The sequence below is a fragment of the Betta splendens genome, chromosome 3 (genome assembly GCF_900634795.4).
Source record: "Betta splendens chromosome 3, fBetSpl5.4, whole genome shotgun sequence".
Lineage (NCBI taxonomy): Eukaryota > Metazoa > Chordata > Actinopteri > Anabantiformes > Osphronemidae > Betta > Betta splendens.
Genome location: NC_040883.2, coordinates 16,068,559 through 16,087,845, shown reverse-complemented (window position 1 = coordinate 16,087,845; position 19,287 = coordinate 16,068,559). Strand labels below are relative to the sequence as shown.

At 41.1% G+C, this 19,287-nt stretch overlaps 2 protein-coding genes across 4 annotated transcripts; one reads left to right on the top strand and one right to left on the bottom strand.

Moving 5' to 3' along the window:
- Window positions 1-7,582: 7,582 nt before the first annotated feature.
- caprin1a (cell cycle associated protein 1a) lies at window positions 7,583-14,083 on the top strand. 3 transcript variants are annotated; one of them, XM_029144609.3, is made up of 17 exons: window positions 7,583-7,713; window positions 8,727-8,861; window positions 8,965-9,027; window positions 9,311-9,397; window positions 9,548-9,789; window positions 9,944-10,026; window positions 10,146-10,304; window positions 10,392-10,444; window positions 10,552-10,635; window positions 11,287-11,448; window positions 11,567-11,675; window positions 11,828-11,889; window positions 12,182-12,313; window positions 12,486-12,645; window positions 12,966-13,154; window positions 13,307-13,419; window positions 13,502-14,083. In XM_029144609.3, the coding sequence occupies exons 2-17, from the start codon at window positions 8,727-8,729 to the stop codon at window positions 13,586-13,588; spliced, it is 1,920 nt and encodes a 639-aa protein (XP_029000442.1). In that variant the 5' UTR covers window positions 7,583-7,713; the 3' UTR covers window positions 13,589-14,083. The 3 variants fall into 3 exon arrangements, with proteins under 3 accessions (XP_029000442.1, XP_029000443.1, XP_029000441.1); XM_029144608.3 differs by having other exon boundaries at window positions 7,619-7,791; XM_029144610.3 differs by lacking the exon at window positions 12,182-12,313 and having other exon boundaries at window positions 7,618-7,791.
- A 91-nt stretch (window positions 14,084-14,174) lies between these two features.
- On the bottom strand, window positions 14,175-19,036 carry nucb2a (nucleobindin 2a). Its single transcript, XM_029144611.2, has 13 exons — window positions 18,890-19,036; window positions 18,447-18,587; window positions 17,864-17,971; window positions 17,638-17,770; window positions 17,426-17,529; window positions 17,109-17,294; window positions 16,931-17,021; window positions 16,784-16,842; window positions 16,619-16,711; window positions 16,243-16,332; window positions 15,966-16,136; window positions 15,741-15,801; window positions 14,175-15,653 (listed from the first exon to the last, which is right to left on the bottom strand). The coding sequence occupies exons 2-13, from the start codon at window positions 18,585-18,587 to the stop codon at window positions 15,406-15,408; spliced, it is 1,485 nt and encodes a 494-aa protein (XP_029000444.1). The 5' UTR covers window positions 18,890-19,036; the 3' UTR covers window positions 14,175-15,405.
- Between the last annotated feature and the right edge of the window lie 251 nt (window positions 19,037-19,287).

The following is a 19,287-nucleotide window of genomic DNA, read 5'->3' as shown; positions in this document are numbered from 1 at the left end:
AAACGTGGAAAAAATGGTGCCTGAGCTTTGTTTCTCGATTATTTGCATAATGCACTTTGATGGGTGGATACTCATCTCAATCCCCGGCTCTTTTTGTATCTGCAGATTACAAAAGGCCTGCTGCCAGCGCCATGCAGGCTACCAAGAAGAGACTATCAAAGGGAAGGAGCGGGCTTTCAAGTCAGGACCCTTCGATTGTGTTACAGATTGATTCCAGGTGAGGGAGCTTTGGGAGGTTCAGCCGGAGGAAAATTGCCGGTCCGTGCAGTGCTTGAGCGAGGCAAGGAGGCTTCACGGTTGGCGTGGTGCTCCGGAATTCCAAAACTACTCACGTTTGGTGGGATTTCGGAGAGATGAACGCTGGGCCTCAAATATCTTGTTGTGGTTGATTGCAGTTACATTAAAAGCTAAGCCCAGGCAAAAGCGCAGCATACAGAGGGTCTGGTTGTTTAAAAAAGCCTGCTGAAAGCTGGATAGCACCACAGACACCCCCCCCCACCACCACCACCACTGTAATTGCCAGCATAATGTTCAAAAAATGCCTTTGATTCACTCATAAGATAAGGCTTGGATTTTGCAGTTCCACTCTAGTGTTAACGTGAGCCGGGCTCAAGCTTTTTCTTTTCACACATGGTGTTATGGCTGGAAACTATCTCAAGGACTCCTTGCATAGATACAGTATATCAAAACCATGTCAGCCATTACTGTTTCCTTTCATTTATATATGGAGTTTCAAGGTGTCTTTTGATTATGAAAGATGTACATTGTATAGAAAATGTATGCCAGGCTGGACTTTACCTACCGGATTGAGACTTTTATCAACAATTCCATTATCACATTTTGTTGGACCACTTCAGGGGCTCCAGTCACCTTCATGCTGCTTTCAGCGGCCCGGTCTTCTATTGACGCGCTGGTGTCCGCGTCACTCGGCCTCACAGCCAGACCAGCCTCTACATTGAAACACATCTCAAAGAAGCCCCCAGGGAAACGCTGATCAGATGCTGAAGTGCTGCACACGTGTGAAGAGTGATTCTGAATGTCTGCTGTGAACTCGCGGCCAGAGCTGATCTGAACCAGGCTATGTGTGGGACGGACAATTAGGCCAAGACGGAGCGGAGCCGCACGCAGATGCAGGCGCAGATGCAGATGCAGGCGCAGATGCAGGCGCAGATGCAGGCGCAGGCGGGGACACACAGAGCGCCATCGTTATGCATCGCTCACCTGTCCGACCAAATGAAGCTGCACATGTAAGGAAATGTCTGCTTCTAACATCTGCAAAGATTACTTTAAAAATAGGATTGTTATTAGTGCCACTTGTATTTATATAATTCATTCATGCAAAAACCTTCATGCATTTGCAGCATTATGTGAATCCTTGTGCTCCACGTTGTGCCCTCTGCAACAGAAATGATTGCTTGACTGAGCCTTCCACCTGTAGTATGACTCAGCTGAGAGGCCAAATGGAGAAAATCTAATTTCACAGTGAGAGAGAGGCTCGTATCCACCTTCACTGTGAACAGAGCAAATCAACGGGCTTCATGCAGAATATCACTCCACCTTCAACCAAGGCCGCGCCGGGGAAGCGCACTGTTATTCCGCTGTTGTTTCGGAGGATTGTGAAGAGATTGGTCTGGTAATGAAAAGAAAATAGAAGAGATGTTCCCATGACGGGTGTGGTAAACTACACGGAGAGAGCCCGCTCCGCCGGCCTGGACTTCACACCTCCGGTCCTGCAGCCCCCCCCCCCCCATTCTCATGGTCCGTCTATAACCTCATTGACTCACCCTTTCCAAAGAATCTGATCAGGCCTAGAGGCCCATGTGCTCATGTCCTGTTGAGGATTTGTTGATTTCTCTAATCACTGCTCCAGCCCTGCTTGTCTTTGTTTGTTTTGTGGAACAACCAGCAAACACAAGCGCTTAGGATGGTCCCGTGGAACAAAGGGAAAAGAACCGCTGCAGGATACTGGCTCTTGATTGCATCTGTAAGGTCACTGTAATTACTTTGTCCTGTGCTTTTGTCCTGACGTAGACTGCAGAGGAATTATGTCAAGTGTAATTACAGATGAGATTGTTTTGCATAGCCTTAACATCAAATGCATAAAACAATAATTCTTGCTTATTTTGTGCCGGTAACATGGAGCTGGACACTGTTTCTTGTCATTTTACATAGAGTGCCCGTACGCGGACACACAGCCGTACCTCGTTGGCTCTGCGGGTACATTTCTGTGTGTTTTTGTCTGTGAAAGATCTGGGAGGAGATGCTGATGAGAATGAAAACCATGAGGAGGAGGAAGTGCTGCATTTGCGCTGTTCATGGTCTTCTCCCTTTACTGACAAGGGGAAACAAGCCCTGCTGGCTATCTGCATGGCTTGGCCTTATTTCACTGACAGGAGAGACTCTGAAGCACTCTCTGTTCCTCTTGTGGCGGATACACCGTGTTCAAAACCAGAACCACAGCTCTGTTCCTATCCCGAGGAGCCCAGACATGTCCCCCCAGATCTCCAAAGAAAAAATGTTTATGGATATTACCTCAACGGGTAGAGTGGAGGTCTTGTGTATTTTGCAACCAAAATAGCTACTTTTAGATTGAAGCAAGAAACACAGCGGGCGACAGGTCATTTTCAGACAAGGTGAAGTGAGATCAAGCGGTAAAACAAGAATAAAGGAAAGTGGACAATAAGACAGTGGAGATCAGACGTCTCAGTCTGAGCGCTGCAGAACCTTCTAGCACGTCGTACGTTTTGCTGATGCTCCTGTGAGAATCGAGTGCAGCTTCGTTGCTCCCGTGCCTGTTTCCCGCTCTCATCTCTCGCCAGACGCGGATTTTTGTTTTCGCTTATTTGCTTGACGAAAGCAAGCTCGGAAATTCTTGCCTACCATAATTATCAGAAGTCAGTTTCTGACTCCAGCGCCAAATCAAACCAAATTCAAAACGCTTACTGCTTACACATGTTGGGACATAATTGCGAGCGTCTTTGCGTCAGACGGAGTCCTGGAGCCGCCTTTGAAGATGCTACTCTGTTATCACTTTAGCAACTATATGTTGTGGATATTTTTTCCCAGATCTAATAAACCAGCTTCATTTAATGGTTAACGACGGGAAAGTTGCCAAGCTCAATTTTCTATGTTGCTTTTTTTTCCTCTACCTGATGTAGCGCGAGGTTGCCTCACAATGAATGCACGGTCACACCAGCACCAATACCACTTGATCTGCAGCTTTAACTACATAATGAGCTGCTGTAACTCAGATGTCAATCACACGCTGTCTCCCTGTTTCGGTTTCTGGCTCCACTGGCTCCGCCAGACAAAGAACGTACAGATGAGTCTGAATAGGTGTGATCCGAAAAGACTCAAGTCTGCGCCGTGTAAACATTAAAATGATGTATTTTAAAACCTTCTGGTTGTGACAGCACACAGTCTCCTCCTCACAGGCACATATGACAAAAAATGATGAGCTGCAGGAGCCTCTATGACTAAATCCAGTCCTGGTCACTGCGGTTTACCCGTTGTTCATCTGTCACTCTTTGCACGACAGCGCCGACGATGGCGGCTCTGAATAAATCCACATACGCAGCAATGACGGCTTCCAGTACGTACAGTGCATGACGTTGTCACGACGCCTGCTTTGCTTAAAAGCTCTTCAGGTCCAATCTGGAGTCTGACCCCAGATCATCCGCAGAGCACCTGCCACATCAGTCCCTCATCACCGCCACAACACCCACTCACTCACCAGCTTCAGTCAGAACGGTGCGCTGTAGAAGGACACAGCTTCATGTTATTTCTGTCATCTGAAATAGCAATCAAAGCTGATCTAATTAAGCCGCCCTGTATAATTGAGGTCTTCGGGGAAACGCTGACAGGGTCCAGATACTCTCCCTTTCTGAGCAAACACGGGCAGTTCTGGGACACGGGGGAGTCGTGACGGAGGCTCTTGTTAAGGATGTAAACCAGACGTCAACCACGCTGTACGTCCTGAAGTGGCATGAATGCTTATAGGAAACAATTATGCGTGTATCAGAGCTCTGTGTGCGCCCTCATTTAAAACACCCACATTTGTCATTGTCCAGGTCTGGACTTGTTTGTTTAAACTCTTGGCTTATGATGAATGTGTATTGCATTTCTTATTTAGACACTGTCTGTCCGTGCCAGTCATGCAGGCTCTTCTTCCACCAGCCTCCCAGTCTGCCTGCCTTTATATTTTATCCTAAAGTCTATGTGTTTTTAGATTCAGTTTAATGCGGCCTCAATCTGAACTTTTACTGGCTTTAAAGTTGTAGATCTGCAATATTTCTGTATGTAATTGTTTGACTAAGCGTTTGATGGGCCGAATTTCTACTATTGCAGCACAAACTCAATTTTGGAGCTCAGACGTCTTTTGTGGCCACTCACAGTTGGTGGTTGATATCATCTTTGCGGTCAGGCTACATCCAAGTATGTTTCTAGTTTGACTTGCTTGGATGAAACATTATTATCTCCACATCTCTTTTGTTATTTTTTTGTTTTGTTTTGTTTTGTTTTTTTCTGAGGGGATAGATTTCACCCGAGGTAACGGTGGAAGACCAAACCTCTTCCAAAAGTTTGAAATACACAAGCTGAAAGTAGAGGTTATCTGGCACCAGGTTTAGGTTTAGAGTTTCATCTAAAGTGATCTGAATTGTAAACAGGGCACATTCCACCCGTTCTGCAGCAAAATGGAGTGAGCTTGAACGAAAGCCACAGAATGTTTTAAAGAATGTATTTGAGCAGAACTCATCTCCTATAATTGACCTGGAGGATCTACTAAATACACAGCAGCATCTGCCCATTTTAATCTTTTAATTAGCATTTTCATTTATTGATTTTTAATCAAAATGTGTAGACACTACACATACCTTGAATCCAGTGTGCTACAAATGAGCCTACTGTTGATGGGCAATTTTAAGAATGATCACCTTATTTCATGTTTCATCTTAAAACTGCATCAGCATCTAAAATCCTTTTTTAATATTTAAATTATTAAAAGTCAGAAAAAAAACCATATCCATCCAATCCTGTGTTCTTTAGTTGGGTTCTGAACTGAGAAGCTGCTTCGTGACTGACAGATGTTTCTACAAGTTTACGTTCAGAGGTGGTCGAACTTTATGAAACTGCAGTGTTTCATCCGATCCCAACTTCCCGTGATGCTGATGTACAGAAGTGCCAGGTCTGCTCTGGTTTCATGCTGTCAGATAAAATCAGCTTGTGTGTTGGATTCCTCTCACTGAGCAGACCGAGTTAATTCTGACCCAGCACCAAGGTTTGAGCTTCGAGAACCAAGTCACGCAATGCAGAACACAAAGTCAAAGGTCGTGCTTTACCTTTCTGCACTCTCCAATCCTTATTCTTTATTATTTGCCAACAGGCAAATCAATAACAGGTATGAGTAAACTTCTATTATGAAACCTGTATCCGCAATAAGGGCTAATTCAAAATAAATACATGTCTGCAAGCTTTTATAAATATTAGGGTTATTTATTTTGTCATCATGATTTGATGTTTTTCCCCAATGACAGCTGGGATTGGCTCTCGGGTATTTCAAGTGCCAGCAGTTAGGATAATAGATGAATACATGAATAGAAACGAAGTTACCAGGACATGAGATTTGGTCTAAAACGTGTTCTGAGGAATAACAATGAGAAAGTCTGTGTCAGTACAATATTTGCAGATGGAGCCAGTGACTATCTGCGTGACTCAGGGCCTATAAGTATGTGGGCGGATGTGCACCTCAATTAAAAACATTTACATGTACGCACAAAAAAGAGAAAAAATAGCAACCAAGTCCACTATAGCATTATAGAGATTGAGGTTTGTAGCCACTGTGTCAGCACCTTCACAAATGACTGTGTGTGGTTGTCAATGCATAGCCATTAAACAGCAAGCCTCAGAGGCACAGGACATTATTGGTTATCTGAATATACCCACATCCTCAATGCCATCACCACCATCGGTTGATGAATGTACTGCAGTGAGAAAACTTTGTGTTTGGCTTTTAAATGCAAACGAGTGGCTACTAATTATCATAGTATGTGAGCAAATCCACCCTTAAACTGCACTGGCATGAGTGAACTTTTGCTATGTGGTGAATACATTTCTCCAGCTGTAATAATGATAATGATGGCAGTTAAGTGGAGATGCTTGTAATCTGTCTGTTACACATGTGGATCATGAATTATTAATGTTGACCAACTAATTGAAAAGAGCTTGTGAGTGGAAAAAGTCCCTCACCCACCAAAAATGTTTGGAAACACTCAACTTTTATCTCTCTGCTTTTGGTACTTTGTAACAAAACTATTAGAAACCATTCGAATAATGATACCGTTAAGATACAGAAAACTGTGAGACAGTGTCATGAATAAATACACGCAAAGATGCATAATGTGAAAGGGAGAGTAGAAATAGAGACAGAGGAAGCCAAAGGGGTTGTAGATGAATTCCTGAGTTTGTCTGGGCTGCACTACAAGTGGTCTGGGGCCAAAGTGTTGGTAAGGCTTTTGTGGTTTTTCAGCCAATAAATCCTCTGCACATATTTAATCCAGTCAGATGTTCTGCAGAAGAGAAGCACTGAAGGATGTACGGCCATTACTCAGCAACCCACATCAGAGACAGGAGCGCGGATCCATACACCCACATACATTAACAGACAGAGATGTAAAGGTAAACGTGTATCAAAGTTCATTAAAACAATGCAATACAACTGATGCCCTGGTATCATGCGGTTCCATGTGTCATACATCAAAACCTTGTCTTTCTAATCTCTGAATGAGTTTGCTTCAGAATCCAAACCTGAATGTACATTTAAGAAATTGATAAAACAGAACTGAGAAAACACAAGATAAAATACTATTAAAATAATTTTTTATTGACATATGCAATAAGTACCTACAATTACTCTACTGAACAAGAAGGCTTTAAAGCAGTGATTGACAAAAACATACCAACTCTATTATGAGGTTATGAGAGTTTTTATATTCTTTGATCTATAATCTAAAAACAACATAGTATTTTCAAGTATTAAAAATGTTTTGGTGCGTTGTATTAAAGAGATGCAGTGGGGTCTTTCTGTCAGTTTAGTAAACCACCTAAAACATGACTAAACTCCTTGCTTTTATCTCAGTTGCAGGTCGAAATACTAAAATCTGTGACATCACACACACAACACCACATAGCTGAATAACACTCTGAACACATACAGTAAGAGGAGGAACTACAGGATATGACTTAAAGATGACACTTTTCCAGTTTTCTAAACATGTGCGCCACCGTCTGTTCACCCATTTTTATTACAGACAGAATTCTATAAATTAATGTTGTTCCTGAAAACCTCCGTCATCTTTATCAATAATGTCATTCTTGTAAGTTGATGCTGAAAAACACACCCATCCCTCCGAAAATTAATTAATTTAAAACAAAATAATAATTATTAAAATAATTGTTTGATAAATTGTTAACTTTGGGAGCAGAGGCATGGAAACAATAAACTAGAGATGAATACACAAGTATTTTGATTACAGATTTTTTTTTTATTGCTCACAGCAGAAATTTGACTTTATTTATTTATTATTATTGACAGGCAGTCTACGGGGCAGCAGCGGGGTCCTTGTAGCCGCTACGATTAGCTTCGAAGCAGCTAGTCAGCCATTGGCCGGTGTGAGACTGAGCATCCTTCTAGAAAAATACCACTGGAAGTAGAAGGTACAAGTAACACTTAGCTAAACATTATTAACGTTGAATCCGACAAAGGAAATCTCTTTGAAGACAAAGAGTATAAAGGTACGGGATACATGCTATCGACATAAGGTGTCCTTTTGTGTTTTTTATCGTTTTTAGTTACGTTTAGCCGATTCGACTTGTCGCAGCGTCCCGGGATTGTCTTTGTTTTTTTCTCAGTTGAAAACGTCGTAGTTAAAGTCGTCGTACTTTTAAATGAACGCGAATGAATCCTCTACTGGTCGTTTTAAAAGCATCCAGTTAACTTGCATGACGCTAACAAAAATGTTAGCTTCTCAGCTAACAATGGAACGGAGAGATTAGGTCCTCTATTCGCCGCTTATTTAGTAGATTTGCTGTAGCTAGCTGGCGTTGACGTTGAACAGGCACGTCCTGCTAACTAACAGTTTCCAACCATAGCTGCCGTGACTTGACTTGACTAAGCTAAATTTGTATTAGCATTTGTTAGTAACGGTAGCCCGTTTTAAACTTTCAATGCGAAGCCGACATTTTCATGTGTTAACCTTTTAAGCTATATGTGACGCTCGCTAATGTTAGAGTTAGCTGCAGTTTTATAGTTATACCATCATAGCTAATAAAATCACAGTAATAGAATCATAATCACTTTTACTTTCCTTACAGAAATCAAAGTTTATTTACTCGGTCACATCGCCATCACTTTTTCTGGCCTAGTATGATCTTAACCCTAATCTCAGCATCATGGTTTCAAACCCTAGATCTAATAGGCAAGTTAAGCCTAAAAAAGTGAAAGCTTCAGCATTGCAGTTAAAAACATGCAGTCTTTGCATAATGTCAGGTGGCAGTTATCATAACCTTAAGCGTTAGTTTAAATTGGTAAGCACCATCTCCTTTTGAAATCAGGCAGTAAATTGTACTGTCTGCCTCTGGTCAAGATTAGATTCTCCCCAGATATTTTCATAAGTGCATGAAGTTATCCAAATCAACCTTTGATACGCAAAATACATTTGTCCACATAGATGCCTTCAGCAATGATTGGCAACAATGCTGTCCAGTGTACCACCCCAGATCTGGGCAACGGAAGTCTCTCGGAGGCCATGAAGCAGTTTCTTGGTGTGATTGACAAGAAGGTCCGCAACATGGAAAAGAAAAAGGTGCTGTGTTTTTTTTGTTAGTTTTGTTTTTCATTAAGTCTCCAAATAAAAACTACTATTTCTGTACAGTTTGTTTATTTAATGTGTTTCAACATTCATACAGTCCAAACTGGATGACTACCAGGCGAAGAAGGATAAAGGAGAAAATCTGAATCACGATCAGCTGGTAAGATGGAACAAATAACAATGTTTAGACAAATTAGTTTTATCTTTGTTTGTAGTGTCTTTTACAATAAAAGTAAGTTATAATTATTATATATGTTTGTTGACATATATGACTACACATACTATTCAATCGTTATCATGTAAATATACGAGTAGTCATAAAGAAGATTGAATGAAGCATTTACAGTTGATGTTATATGCTTTTTATAAAAAATGTTGTGCATTAACTATGTAATACATCCGTTTTTAATAATACAAGTCTTTTTTTAATTATGAACCTAAAGGAGGCTTTGACTAAGTATCAGGAGATCCTCAACAATCTTGATTTTGCTCGAGAATTGCAGAAGAGCTTCCTGGCACTGGGCCAAGAGGTGAGTCCCAATTATAATATTTGCTTTTACAGGTTCCATATCTTTATTTATTATTAATATTTATCAGTCTGATAAAAATATAAAATAGTTGGAGGTAGCTTTGGAAACTTCATCAACCCATTGCAACTGTGATTTTGTGTAAATGTTTAGGTTCAGAAGGTAGTAAAGAAGTCTGCAAGACGGGAACAGCTGCAGAGGGAGGAGTTGGAACAACGCAGACTAAGGACAGTTTTGGAGCTTCAGTTTTTACTGGACCAGCTGGGAGATGACCGTATCAGGCAGGACCTTAAAAAGCTTGATGCCACTGGATTTCCTTTGCTGACTGACTCAGACATCACATCCCTTGATGAGTTTTACAAACTGGTGGGACCGGAAAGGAATTATGATGTTAGGTGTGTGTGAATAAGTTATGTAGGTTGGTTGAAGTATAGTTGTCAATGCTTGTTTCAACAGGCAAACTTATTAATTTATATATTCCTAGCAGAAGGCCAATTGTATACAACCTAACTTTATATTTACACTTTTGTTGTTGTTTAATGACTGTAGGTTGACTGAACAATATGAAGAAGCTTCACTGCATTTGTGGGAACTGCTCGAGGGCAGAAACAAGGCTGTGGCAGGGACCACATGTAAGTATTTCAGTGGCACTTGATTAGATCGTGTGAACATAGTTAATGACTAATAAGTGTAAGCAATTGAGTAATGCATTTGGTTTCTTATTTTTTCGCCACCACCATCTTTGTACCAGACAAGGCTCTGAAGGAGACTTTGGACAAAATACTGCTGAGTGGTTACTTTGACAGAGCACAAACTCATCAAAATGGGACATGTGAGGAGGAAGAGGAACCAGAGGAGCAGACCGTGGTGGATGATTCTAAGGCTGGAGAACAGCAGCCATCAGAACCTGGTAACAAAAAACACCTTAACAAATATGTATATAATATATTTGTTTTGACACAGAATTACAACGTCAGTACTATTTGTTTTTCACCAGAAGGACCAGCTACTGGTAAATATGCAGAGCCAATACAGGTGGAAAGCACAGAGGTGAGATTAAAAATCATGTATAAATTAGGCAAAATGCAGCAGTTTTCATTTTTTGTTAAAATGTATTATTATTTTTTTTAAATACGTTTTATTTTTTTATGTTCTAGTTTGTAAACAGACAGTTTATTCCAGAACCCACATACAGCAGTACAGACAACAACCAAATGGAGGAGTGGACAGTGGAGGCTCAGGTATGCTCTACTTTTGGTTAAATTCTACTCATTTCAATTACCTTTTATTTAGACATGCATGGTGTAGTGAATAGAGGGAGGAGGTTCTGCCAGGATCTACAGTAGAGTTTGATGGCTAAAAGCTCTCCCTCCTATTCAGTATTTTGAAATTCTGCTAGCCATGAGTAGGCTTACACTCACTGGTAAGGCCAAACTTGAATTACGAGTATAACAGAATCAGAATCTTTTTTATTCGCCAGGTTTGCACAAGACAAACAAGGAATTGCATCCAGTCTGACTCTGTCTTTTCATACCCTCATACTGAACAGTAATTATTTACATATCAATTTGAGTTAAAAACATAAATTATTTGCATAAAGGAAATAAAGAATAGAATAAAATAATTTTAAAAAATTGCAGCACATGTGTTTTTACTGAGTCCTTTCTCTATGTGATGGAGTTCAGCTCGGACACAGCCTGAAGGAAGAAGCTAGCTCTGTGTCTGTTTGTGTGTTGGGTCAGCAGTGATACTTGCTGCTCTGAGTCTGGCCCGGTGCTCAATGGACAGAAGCTCAGTCTCAATGATCTTTTCTGCCCACCGGACCGCTCAATGCAGTCTGTGTCATCTTGCATTTTAGTGGACTCTAATGCTATTTTCAAATACTTGGATAGATGGTCAGCGTCCTCCAGCACCAGCCTCCTGCTCAACTGGCTCCAGAGCCAAGCGTTGCTATAAACCATGTCAGTCCCTCTCCTACTGCTGATCCAGTGGTCAGAAAGCAGGCGGTTCAAGACCTCATGGCACAGATGCAGGGGACATACAACTTCATGCAGGTGAGAAGGTCTAGCATCAGTGTTCTTGTGATGCAGGTGGATGCTGATATGAAATGTCATTGTAGATAAATAAATTTAGGTTTTTACAGGACAATACATTTGCCCTTGTGTGTTCTAGGACTCTATGTTGGAATTTGATGGCCAGGCTCTGGATCCAGCCATAGTTTCTGCTCAGCCAATGAAACCTGTGCAAAGTGTTGACCTGCAGCAGATGGGCTGCGCTTCAAGTGAGCGCTCGTTAAATTATGTTTATTCAGAACAGATTCTCTGACATGTTAATTAGAGTCTCGTTATTGTTAGTTTGTTGATTGCTGACAAATATTCTGACATTAAAGATCTTTCCTAAACTGCTTCCATACTTTTTATTTCTTCTAAACAGCACACTCAGAGTCCAGACTTCCTCAACCGAGCGCAGTGTCTGGACCACAGGAATCCTCACAAGTAGGTTAAGTGAACGACAGCAGAAAGTATTTGGTGGAACGAAGCAGTGGTTGAGTCAATAGCACAGGCTATTTCTAGTAGGGTTTTGGCTTTTTAAATGTCTCAACATGGATTAAAATTATCCTGAGACACCATCATCATCCACTTCGTATTATGTGGTGCTTTTGCATTCGATTGAATGTGATGCATGTATGAAGGCAGAAGAAAGCCTGAACAATTAGCGATCCCTTCCCACCCACTGATCGCACGGTCATCTTTGTTTCCTTGTCTTCTAAACCCACTCCCTCCTTAGGCCTCCATGTCTTTGTCGTCTGAGCATTCCCCTGCTCCATGTTCCCTGTCCTCTGCCTTCCCACCTGTCTCCAAACCCACTCACACTGGAGGCATCAACGTCAACGCCGCACCCTTCCAGTCAGTGCAAGCGGTATGCTCTCTGTTTGGGTTCTGACTGTAACTGGGTATTAGTTATTATTAGTAAGGCGCAGACAACCATTTGAAGGCTACAGTACCGCTTTCTCTAAGACGATTTTGTTAGAACTGTGATTGCAATATCGTTTATGTTGATAGGAAGACAAAGAAATATTGTCTCTTTTTAGGTATTCAATATGAATGCACCTGTACCCCCAGCCACGGATGGCCAGACAGACCCTTTGAAGCAGCACAGCCAGTTCCCTGGTGGCTACGGACAGGGCTATCCTAGCCAGTCAGAGAGTACGGTCGAACAGCCAGACATCCCACAGGAGATGTTACAGTCTGGTGAGGCTTGAGCTTTCGCTGGATGCAACTCCAAGAAAAGTTGTTATTGTTCACATTGTTTGACTGTAATGATGTAATGGCTGCTCATGATGACCTGTTTAAATCACACTACACAATTGTGTATTGTAACATACAGTGCTACTGTACTACTATTACATACAAAGTTTTTCTTGATATATTAAAGTACAAGGTGTATTTCATACTTCTGTAATGAGAGTTCACAAACTTGTCAGGAGTCAAAACACTTTTTTAGCTTGCCAAAATCCTATCCACATGCCAGTGCATCATACACTTAGTTATGTTTTCTTGGTTGTGTCCAGTTGTTAGTGGGTTCCAGACCCAAGAGCAAGTAATGCCCTCAGCAGGTGGTCACGAAGATTCCTCTTCAGGTTCAGGGTTTGGACAGTCAGGCCAATCCTACTACAACAGCAGGTCTGTGCCCAGGAGTGGACCCAGGAACGCCCGTGGCATGATTAACGGTTATCGAGGCTCTTCCAATGGATTTAGAGGTACAAGCATGTTTTAACAGAGATACAGGATATAAAAAAGGAGTGTAGTTTATCTGTTTTGGAAATACTGAGTAGATTTGAGATTTAGTTGTTTTTTTTCCCTGAAATTCAATAACGATGATTGCACCTAATTAATTGTCATCTGTCATTAGGTGGATATGAAGGTTATCGCCCACCTTTTTCAAATCCTGCCAACAGTGGTTATGGTCAAACTCAATTTAACACATCCCGGGACTATTCCAGTAGCACCTACCAGCAGTTAAAGGTAACTATCACACACATGACCAAAATAGTCTATATATAATGTTAGATTGAATTCAGTTTAAAGTTTCTTATTGTTCTTTAAGGAGGGTTTTCAGCAGGGCTACAAACGAGGAGCTGGCCAAGGTCCCCGAGGTTTGTCCCGAGGGAATGCTCAAGCAATGCGATCCTAAAAGTATATAAGGACCATTAAGTTTCGCCACGTTGAACATTCAGGATTTTTGAATGTGTTCGCCCCAGCTCACTTTTATAACGTTTTCTTTATCATCTGTGACTTTATTTTCTTAACTCCTCTCCTACTACCAGTCATTCTGCTTTGGTCAGTCCAGATCCTTGTATTGTTTTAACACAAAATGCTGAATTTCACCATGTAGGATTATCAGCAAGCCTGTGATGTAAAACAGATATTCCTGTAAACTTGAAAGATTTCATTAATTTATTTTTTTGTACAAAATAAATGTAAACGATACCCTGCCACTGTTGATCTGATTCAATCAGGATGACTTCTTTCTGCCCTGTGCTGTCACTTTTCTATTTGATCTTCTCATTCATAAAGGCATTTAATGTTTTTAGTTTCTTTTTTTACCCCATCACCTCTTGCGCTATGACTTATTTGTACACTGTTGAGACTGTTTCAATAAAGTGTTATTACTTTCTGTTTAACAATATGACAAATTTCTTACAGTCTTAATTAACATTGTTTAATGAATGAGATCAGTTTGGTTCTCTAGTCAGGTGAATAAATCTGTGGCATAAACGTAGAGGAGGTCACATCTTTTTATTATGTTGAACTGAGGTGTACAGTTTGATAAAATGACTTTATCCAGCAGCAAGCGATCAGAAACACCACCTGTACAATTTGTGCAAATTATGGTGCAGTGTTGTTTCAAAGGAACACTTGTCACAGAAAAAAGATGACACTGCAGGAAAAAAAAAAGTATTCCATATCAAATTTTGTATGAAGCAAAACCACAGTAAGGCAGAGTTGTGGACACGTCCATGGTCACCATATCCTAGCTGTGACAAACAACATCATTACAAGAAAAAAAAGCAACCAACATAGCACAGCAATCACACTAAAGTGGTCATTTGTAAAACAAAAATTAAGACCAGGAAAATTTAATTACTAAAATATGCTGTTGCCTGGCGTTTACCTAATCCAACAATTGCTTCAAATAATTTTGTTGTAGACACCCAAACAGATCTACACCTTAGCTTATTTGAAATGGGTAAACATCAAAACCATTTTATGAAATAAAAGACACAATGATCTTTTAAACAAACTTGAAACACATTTCTTTATGAAGAGACCAAAATTTTAAATCTGCGTAACATATGTATAAATTCAACATACAGTCACGCTGAAAACATTGTTTTTATGGTTGTGTGGATACAGAACATGCTAATTTTGCAGGCAAATCTATTATACAAGTAGCTAGCACCTTTATGTCGTTTGAAGTGAAAATTAACAGAAATCTGTTAAATTAAACTGCAGTGGGGAGTGTATACTGAAATGTAGGTAAACAGCATATGGGCTTCTCGCAAAAAGAATATTAAGCAAAAGTATCAACTGGGCTTCCTGGTAAAGATCTTACTTTTTGGTGATGTAAAATAATTTTCTTTTTTTAAGTGTCTGGGTAAAATGATAAAGTTCAAATTACTTTTACACTTATTCTCCCTCAACAGCTGCACTATGTATTCATTGAGTTTATTAATCAAACAAGTCACAAAAGCACGCATTGCCAATTTCTTCTAATGTAGTTAAACACAACAAAGTGTGCACATCCGTAGACGTACTTCCTTAGTTGGTCAGTTTCCTGGTGTACAACTGTTGTGCAATCCAAAGATTGCAGTTATTTCAACAGGGCTTCCGTTTGTGACGCTTTCCTTCATCCTTGTGCCCTCTAGTTGCGTACTGGGCCTCTTCCCCGGCACGCGGTGGAGACGCTGCATGAGTCTGGTTGCGGACGGTCAAGTTTTAACAGCATTGTTATGGCAGGTGATGCTGGCCCTGTGCGTCATGGTGGCCTGGTGGTAGATCCTGATTTGTCTGGGGCAACGCCTGCTGGGCCTGGTCTTTATTTTGCTGTTCATGCGGCTCCTGAAGTGTATTGTGATGAGCTTGGGGTGGCAGCTGACCCTCTGATCCTTGTTGTTGGGCCTCTTGTTCAGGATGCAACTGGTTACCAACTGGATGCAACTGATTGTCAGCAGGTTGTATCTCTGAGACCTCATTGCCTTTGAACGTAACACAGAAAGCATTTTCAGAAGTCACCGTGTTTAACTATAACAGCTAATAATGGTAATCAGTACAGTAACACTCACCTTGAATCTCTGGAGGTGGCTCTACATTCTGTGATTTCAGCCGTTCCATATGCTTAACTGCCTGTAACAAAGTTTTCTTACATGTTCATACAGTACACACAGTTACTTTAAATTCACCAAACAGAACACAACTAAGGTTCATGTAAAACCTTGACTTCTGCTATGAAGTCTTACAGTAGTTTATCAGCTCGTCACACCAGTGGAGCTAGTGTTGCATCCCCTTACCTGCTGCAGCTCTATCTTCTGAATATTAAGCTGGTCTTGTTGTCTCTCCAGCTCTTCTCTCTGTTTCTGGAGGTCCCCGGCTTTCTGACGGAGGTCTCGTTCCTGTTGAGCGAGATGCTCCTCGAATTCTCTCATCTCGTCATCAGTGTAAGCCTGGTTCTGCTCCAGGGTCTGAGGAACACCGTTTAGTTTAATGTTTACGCCTACTGCTTTCAACTGAATGCTTTATTTCTCCTATTAGTGTCAGAATGATACAATTGTACACATTATGCCTCACCTCCCAGCTATCTGGCTCCAAGAATTCTTTCTTCTTTGTAGCAACCAGGAACTCGTCCATCGAGACCAGTCTGTCTTTGTTAGTATCCACCTGTGAGGAACATAGGACACAAATAAAGGATGCAAGTAAACTAAGTTTTTGTTACGTATGTAAACACTTGGACACATATGGTAACGGTCACAATGATACTATGGTCCATATGAAAAGAAATGATTATGCAGATAAACAGTAACAGTCATATGCATTTTTGTACAAACACAACAGAATAGTGTTAAAAACACAGCAGCGACAGAAATGAGCAGCACGGTGTCTCATTTCAAACTGACCTCCACAGAGCGCCCTGCGTTAAACCTGTGGCTGTTATATGTAACAGTACCTCATTCATAACATGCTCTCTCATCCGTAGCCTCTCTTCTTCCATCTCCACCATATCATCCTCCTCGTTGGTGGGGTCATAAATTTTTTCCAGCTGAAATCACAGACAGTCAGTGCAAAGACCATTCGCTGAAGCGTTACTAAATGTGACATGCAATGGCTTTACCTCTTTGGTGAACAATGCCTCCAGCTCCTGTTCATCGAAGAAGCCATCTCCGTTGGTGTCTGTATTATATATAATAATATATAATAATATATAAATTGGTTCAATCGGTTCAATTTTTAAAACATGTACTAGGAAGTAAATTCTTACCATGCAGGTTGAAAAATGTCTTGGGGTCAAAGTCTTCAGGGTCTAAGCCATCAGCTTCCTCCCACACCTCCTTCAGTTGATTCTGACTCCCCTGAAACATGGAAGCAAAGTCCCATTGGAATCAGTGGAAAAAGAACAAAATTTTCTTTTTAACGGTGTGTATGTAGATTAGACTTACTGGATGGTTGACTTTAGGATGGTCTGCGTGCTTCTTCCTCAGCTCCTCATAGTGCTCCTCCTCTTTTTTTCTTTCATTGTCATCCAGTGTTTTCAAGTGTTCACGTCTGTCGTGCTCTTTCATCATTTCATACCTCTTGAACTCCTCGTGTCTCTCTTTGTCGTAGTTCTCCAGGTCCTTTGTGGCCTTGGTGGTGGAAAAAACATTTTGACAGCTACTGATGATAAAAAGTAGGTCAAAGGACCTTTGCTGCAGAATACTGTAGGTTTCCCTACTGAATGTACTGCTCCACATCTACTAGTGTCAATGAGATTTACCGATCTGATGAGTCGATCCAGGTCTTCCACCTCAAATGTATGTGGATTCATGTGGTTCAAGTACTCAAACTGTTTTAGTAGAGCCTGGTGATCGCCTGCAATGTCTGTCCATGTAATAATGGGTGAAATCAATAAAAACATGCAGATACATATAATGCAGTGTGCGCATATTAGGTTTTAGTCTTTTTACTGTATTGTACAGCATACTGTACCATTTCCTCCTTCAAGGTCTTGCTTCGCCTTGATCAAGGCCCGGAGCCGGTTCACTTCCTGTCTCTTCAGCTCATCTAACTTTGTTCTGACGTGATGGCTGACAAAGTCGAGCTCCTTGGCCAGTTTACCTTGCTGGGATTATACATGGATGACAGACATGGAGAGTTGAGTGAGTGAATGTTGGGTTACAGCAGCACATGTAGGACACAATAAAGCTAGGATTACCTTGATGTCCTCCATATCTGTGTTGTGTAGCTTTTCTCTGAAATGCTGATCTTTTTCTAGAAAATCAATGACTTCCCTCAAGTAGCGGTCATAATGGAGTCCAGTGTCCTATAGGGAACAAATGTCACCGATATGTTCCAGACCACATATTGCAATCTATATAAACCTCCAACTGTCAACACTATTTGTTTTTGTAATTATACTTTAACTGCTTTGAGCAATGTGATAAAGACTGTGGATTACAAGGCATGTGTTAAGGTTTTGTTGAGGTAAAACAGACATAAAAAGTCAGAGATTCATCAGTCGCTAACTAAAATATAGAACCTGAAGCTGCTGAAGTGATGACTGCTGTTACCAAACTGCTGTTACCTGACCACATTGACTCTGACTTATTTACTACCAATTATAAAGCACTTAGTAACAGTGACTTGGCTACATCATATCGGTTAGGTTGAGGTAATCAGCACAAGATGTCAACCGACAAAAGTGTGAATCACTATATAAAGGCTTTAACACACAAACAACGAATTGATGGTTTTTGGTGAATCTTTCACTGCTGTACACAGTGTTGTTTACATCTTACCGCACTGACTGGGGGCTCCTCGGTGTGCGTCTCCGGTTGTTTGACTTTTGTCTTGTCTATGCTGATGGGCACTGCCTCTAGGCACAGCAGGTGGACCAGCAGCAGCACCCAGCTGGTGAGAAGGGCCCGGCTCCAACACATCTGGACACGAGTACGTTTACATTACAGCTTTCTATACATTACGGATTGTGAGAGTTTATGTTGATAAACAGTCAACGAGTCTGTGGAAGTTGTTGTTTCTCTACCCGCTTTTCTAAACAAGTATGCATTTTGGCTAGCTAATAACAGGCAAAGGAAGCTGTGGGTGTTAGCAAACTAACCGCTTTGGCTAATGACTATTAAGCACTAAACACCTAATCACTCGTGTTACGTCATGCTGTCACTGTCCAATACACTTCACGTGTCCTCCTGCGCGAAGAGATCGGTATCAATAATATACCCACTTTATTATGAATCCTGGACCCCTTGTGCTCTGCTGTCCTGTCGTTGCTTCCTTTCAGCTGTAGTTCTATCGGAAGCTAGCTCGCTAGCCACCAGGCTAGGTTACGTACGTGTTTGCTTTAACCCTATTGGTTCCTGCGGCTGTCTGTCGGACAAACTAGCATGCTACGTTGCATTGAATAGTACGTGGCGAGCTAACGGCGCAGACGGGGGCGGGCTTTCCCGGACTTGATGGCTACGTTTACAAATAACTCAAGATCAGCATATGAAGTGGAGGAAATGAGTCATAATAACAACGAATGCTTTACTCAATATATAAACGATTTTCTATACATGTTGCTACAAATGTTTACAATCTAGCTACTTCTGTTTATTATATATTAATTATATAGTATTTCAG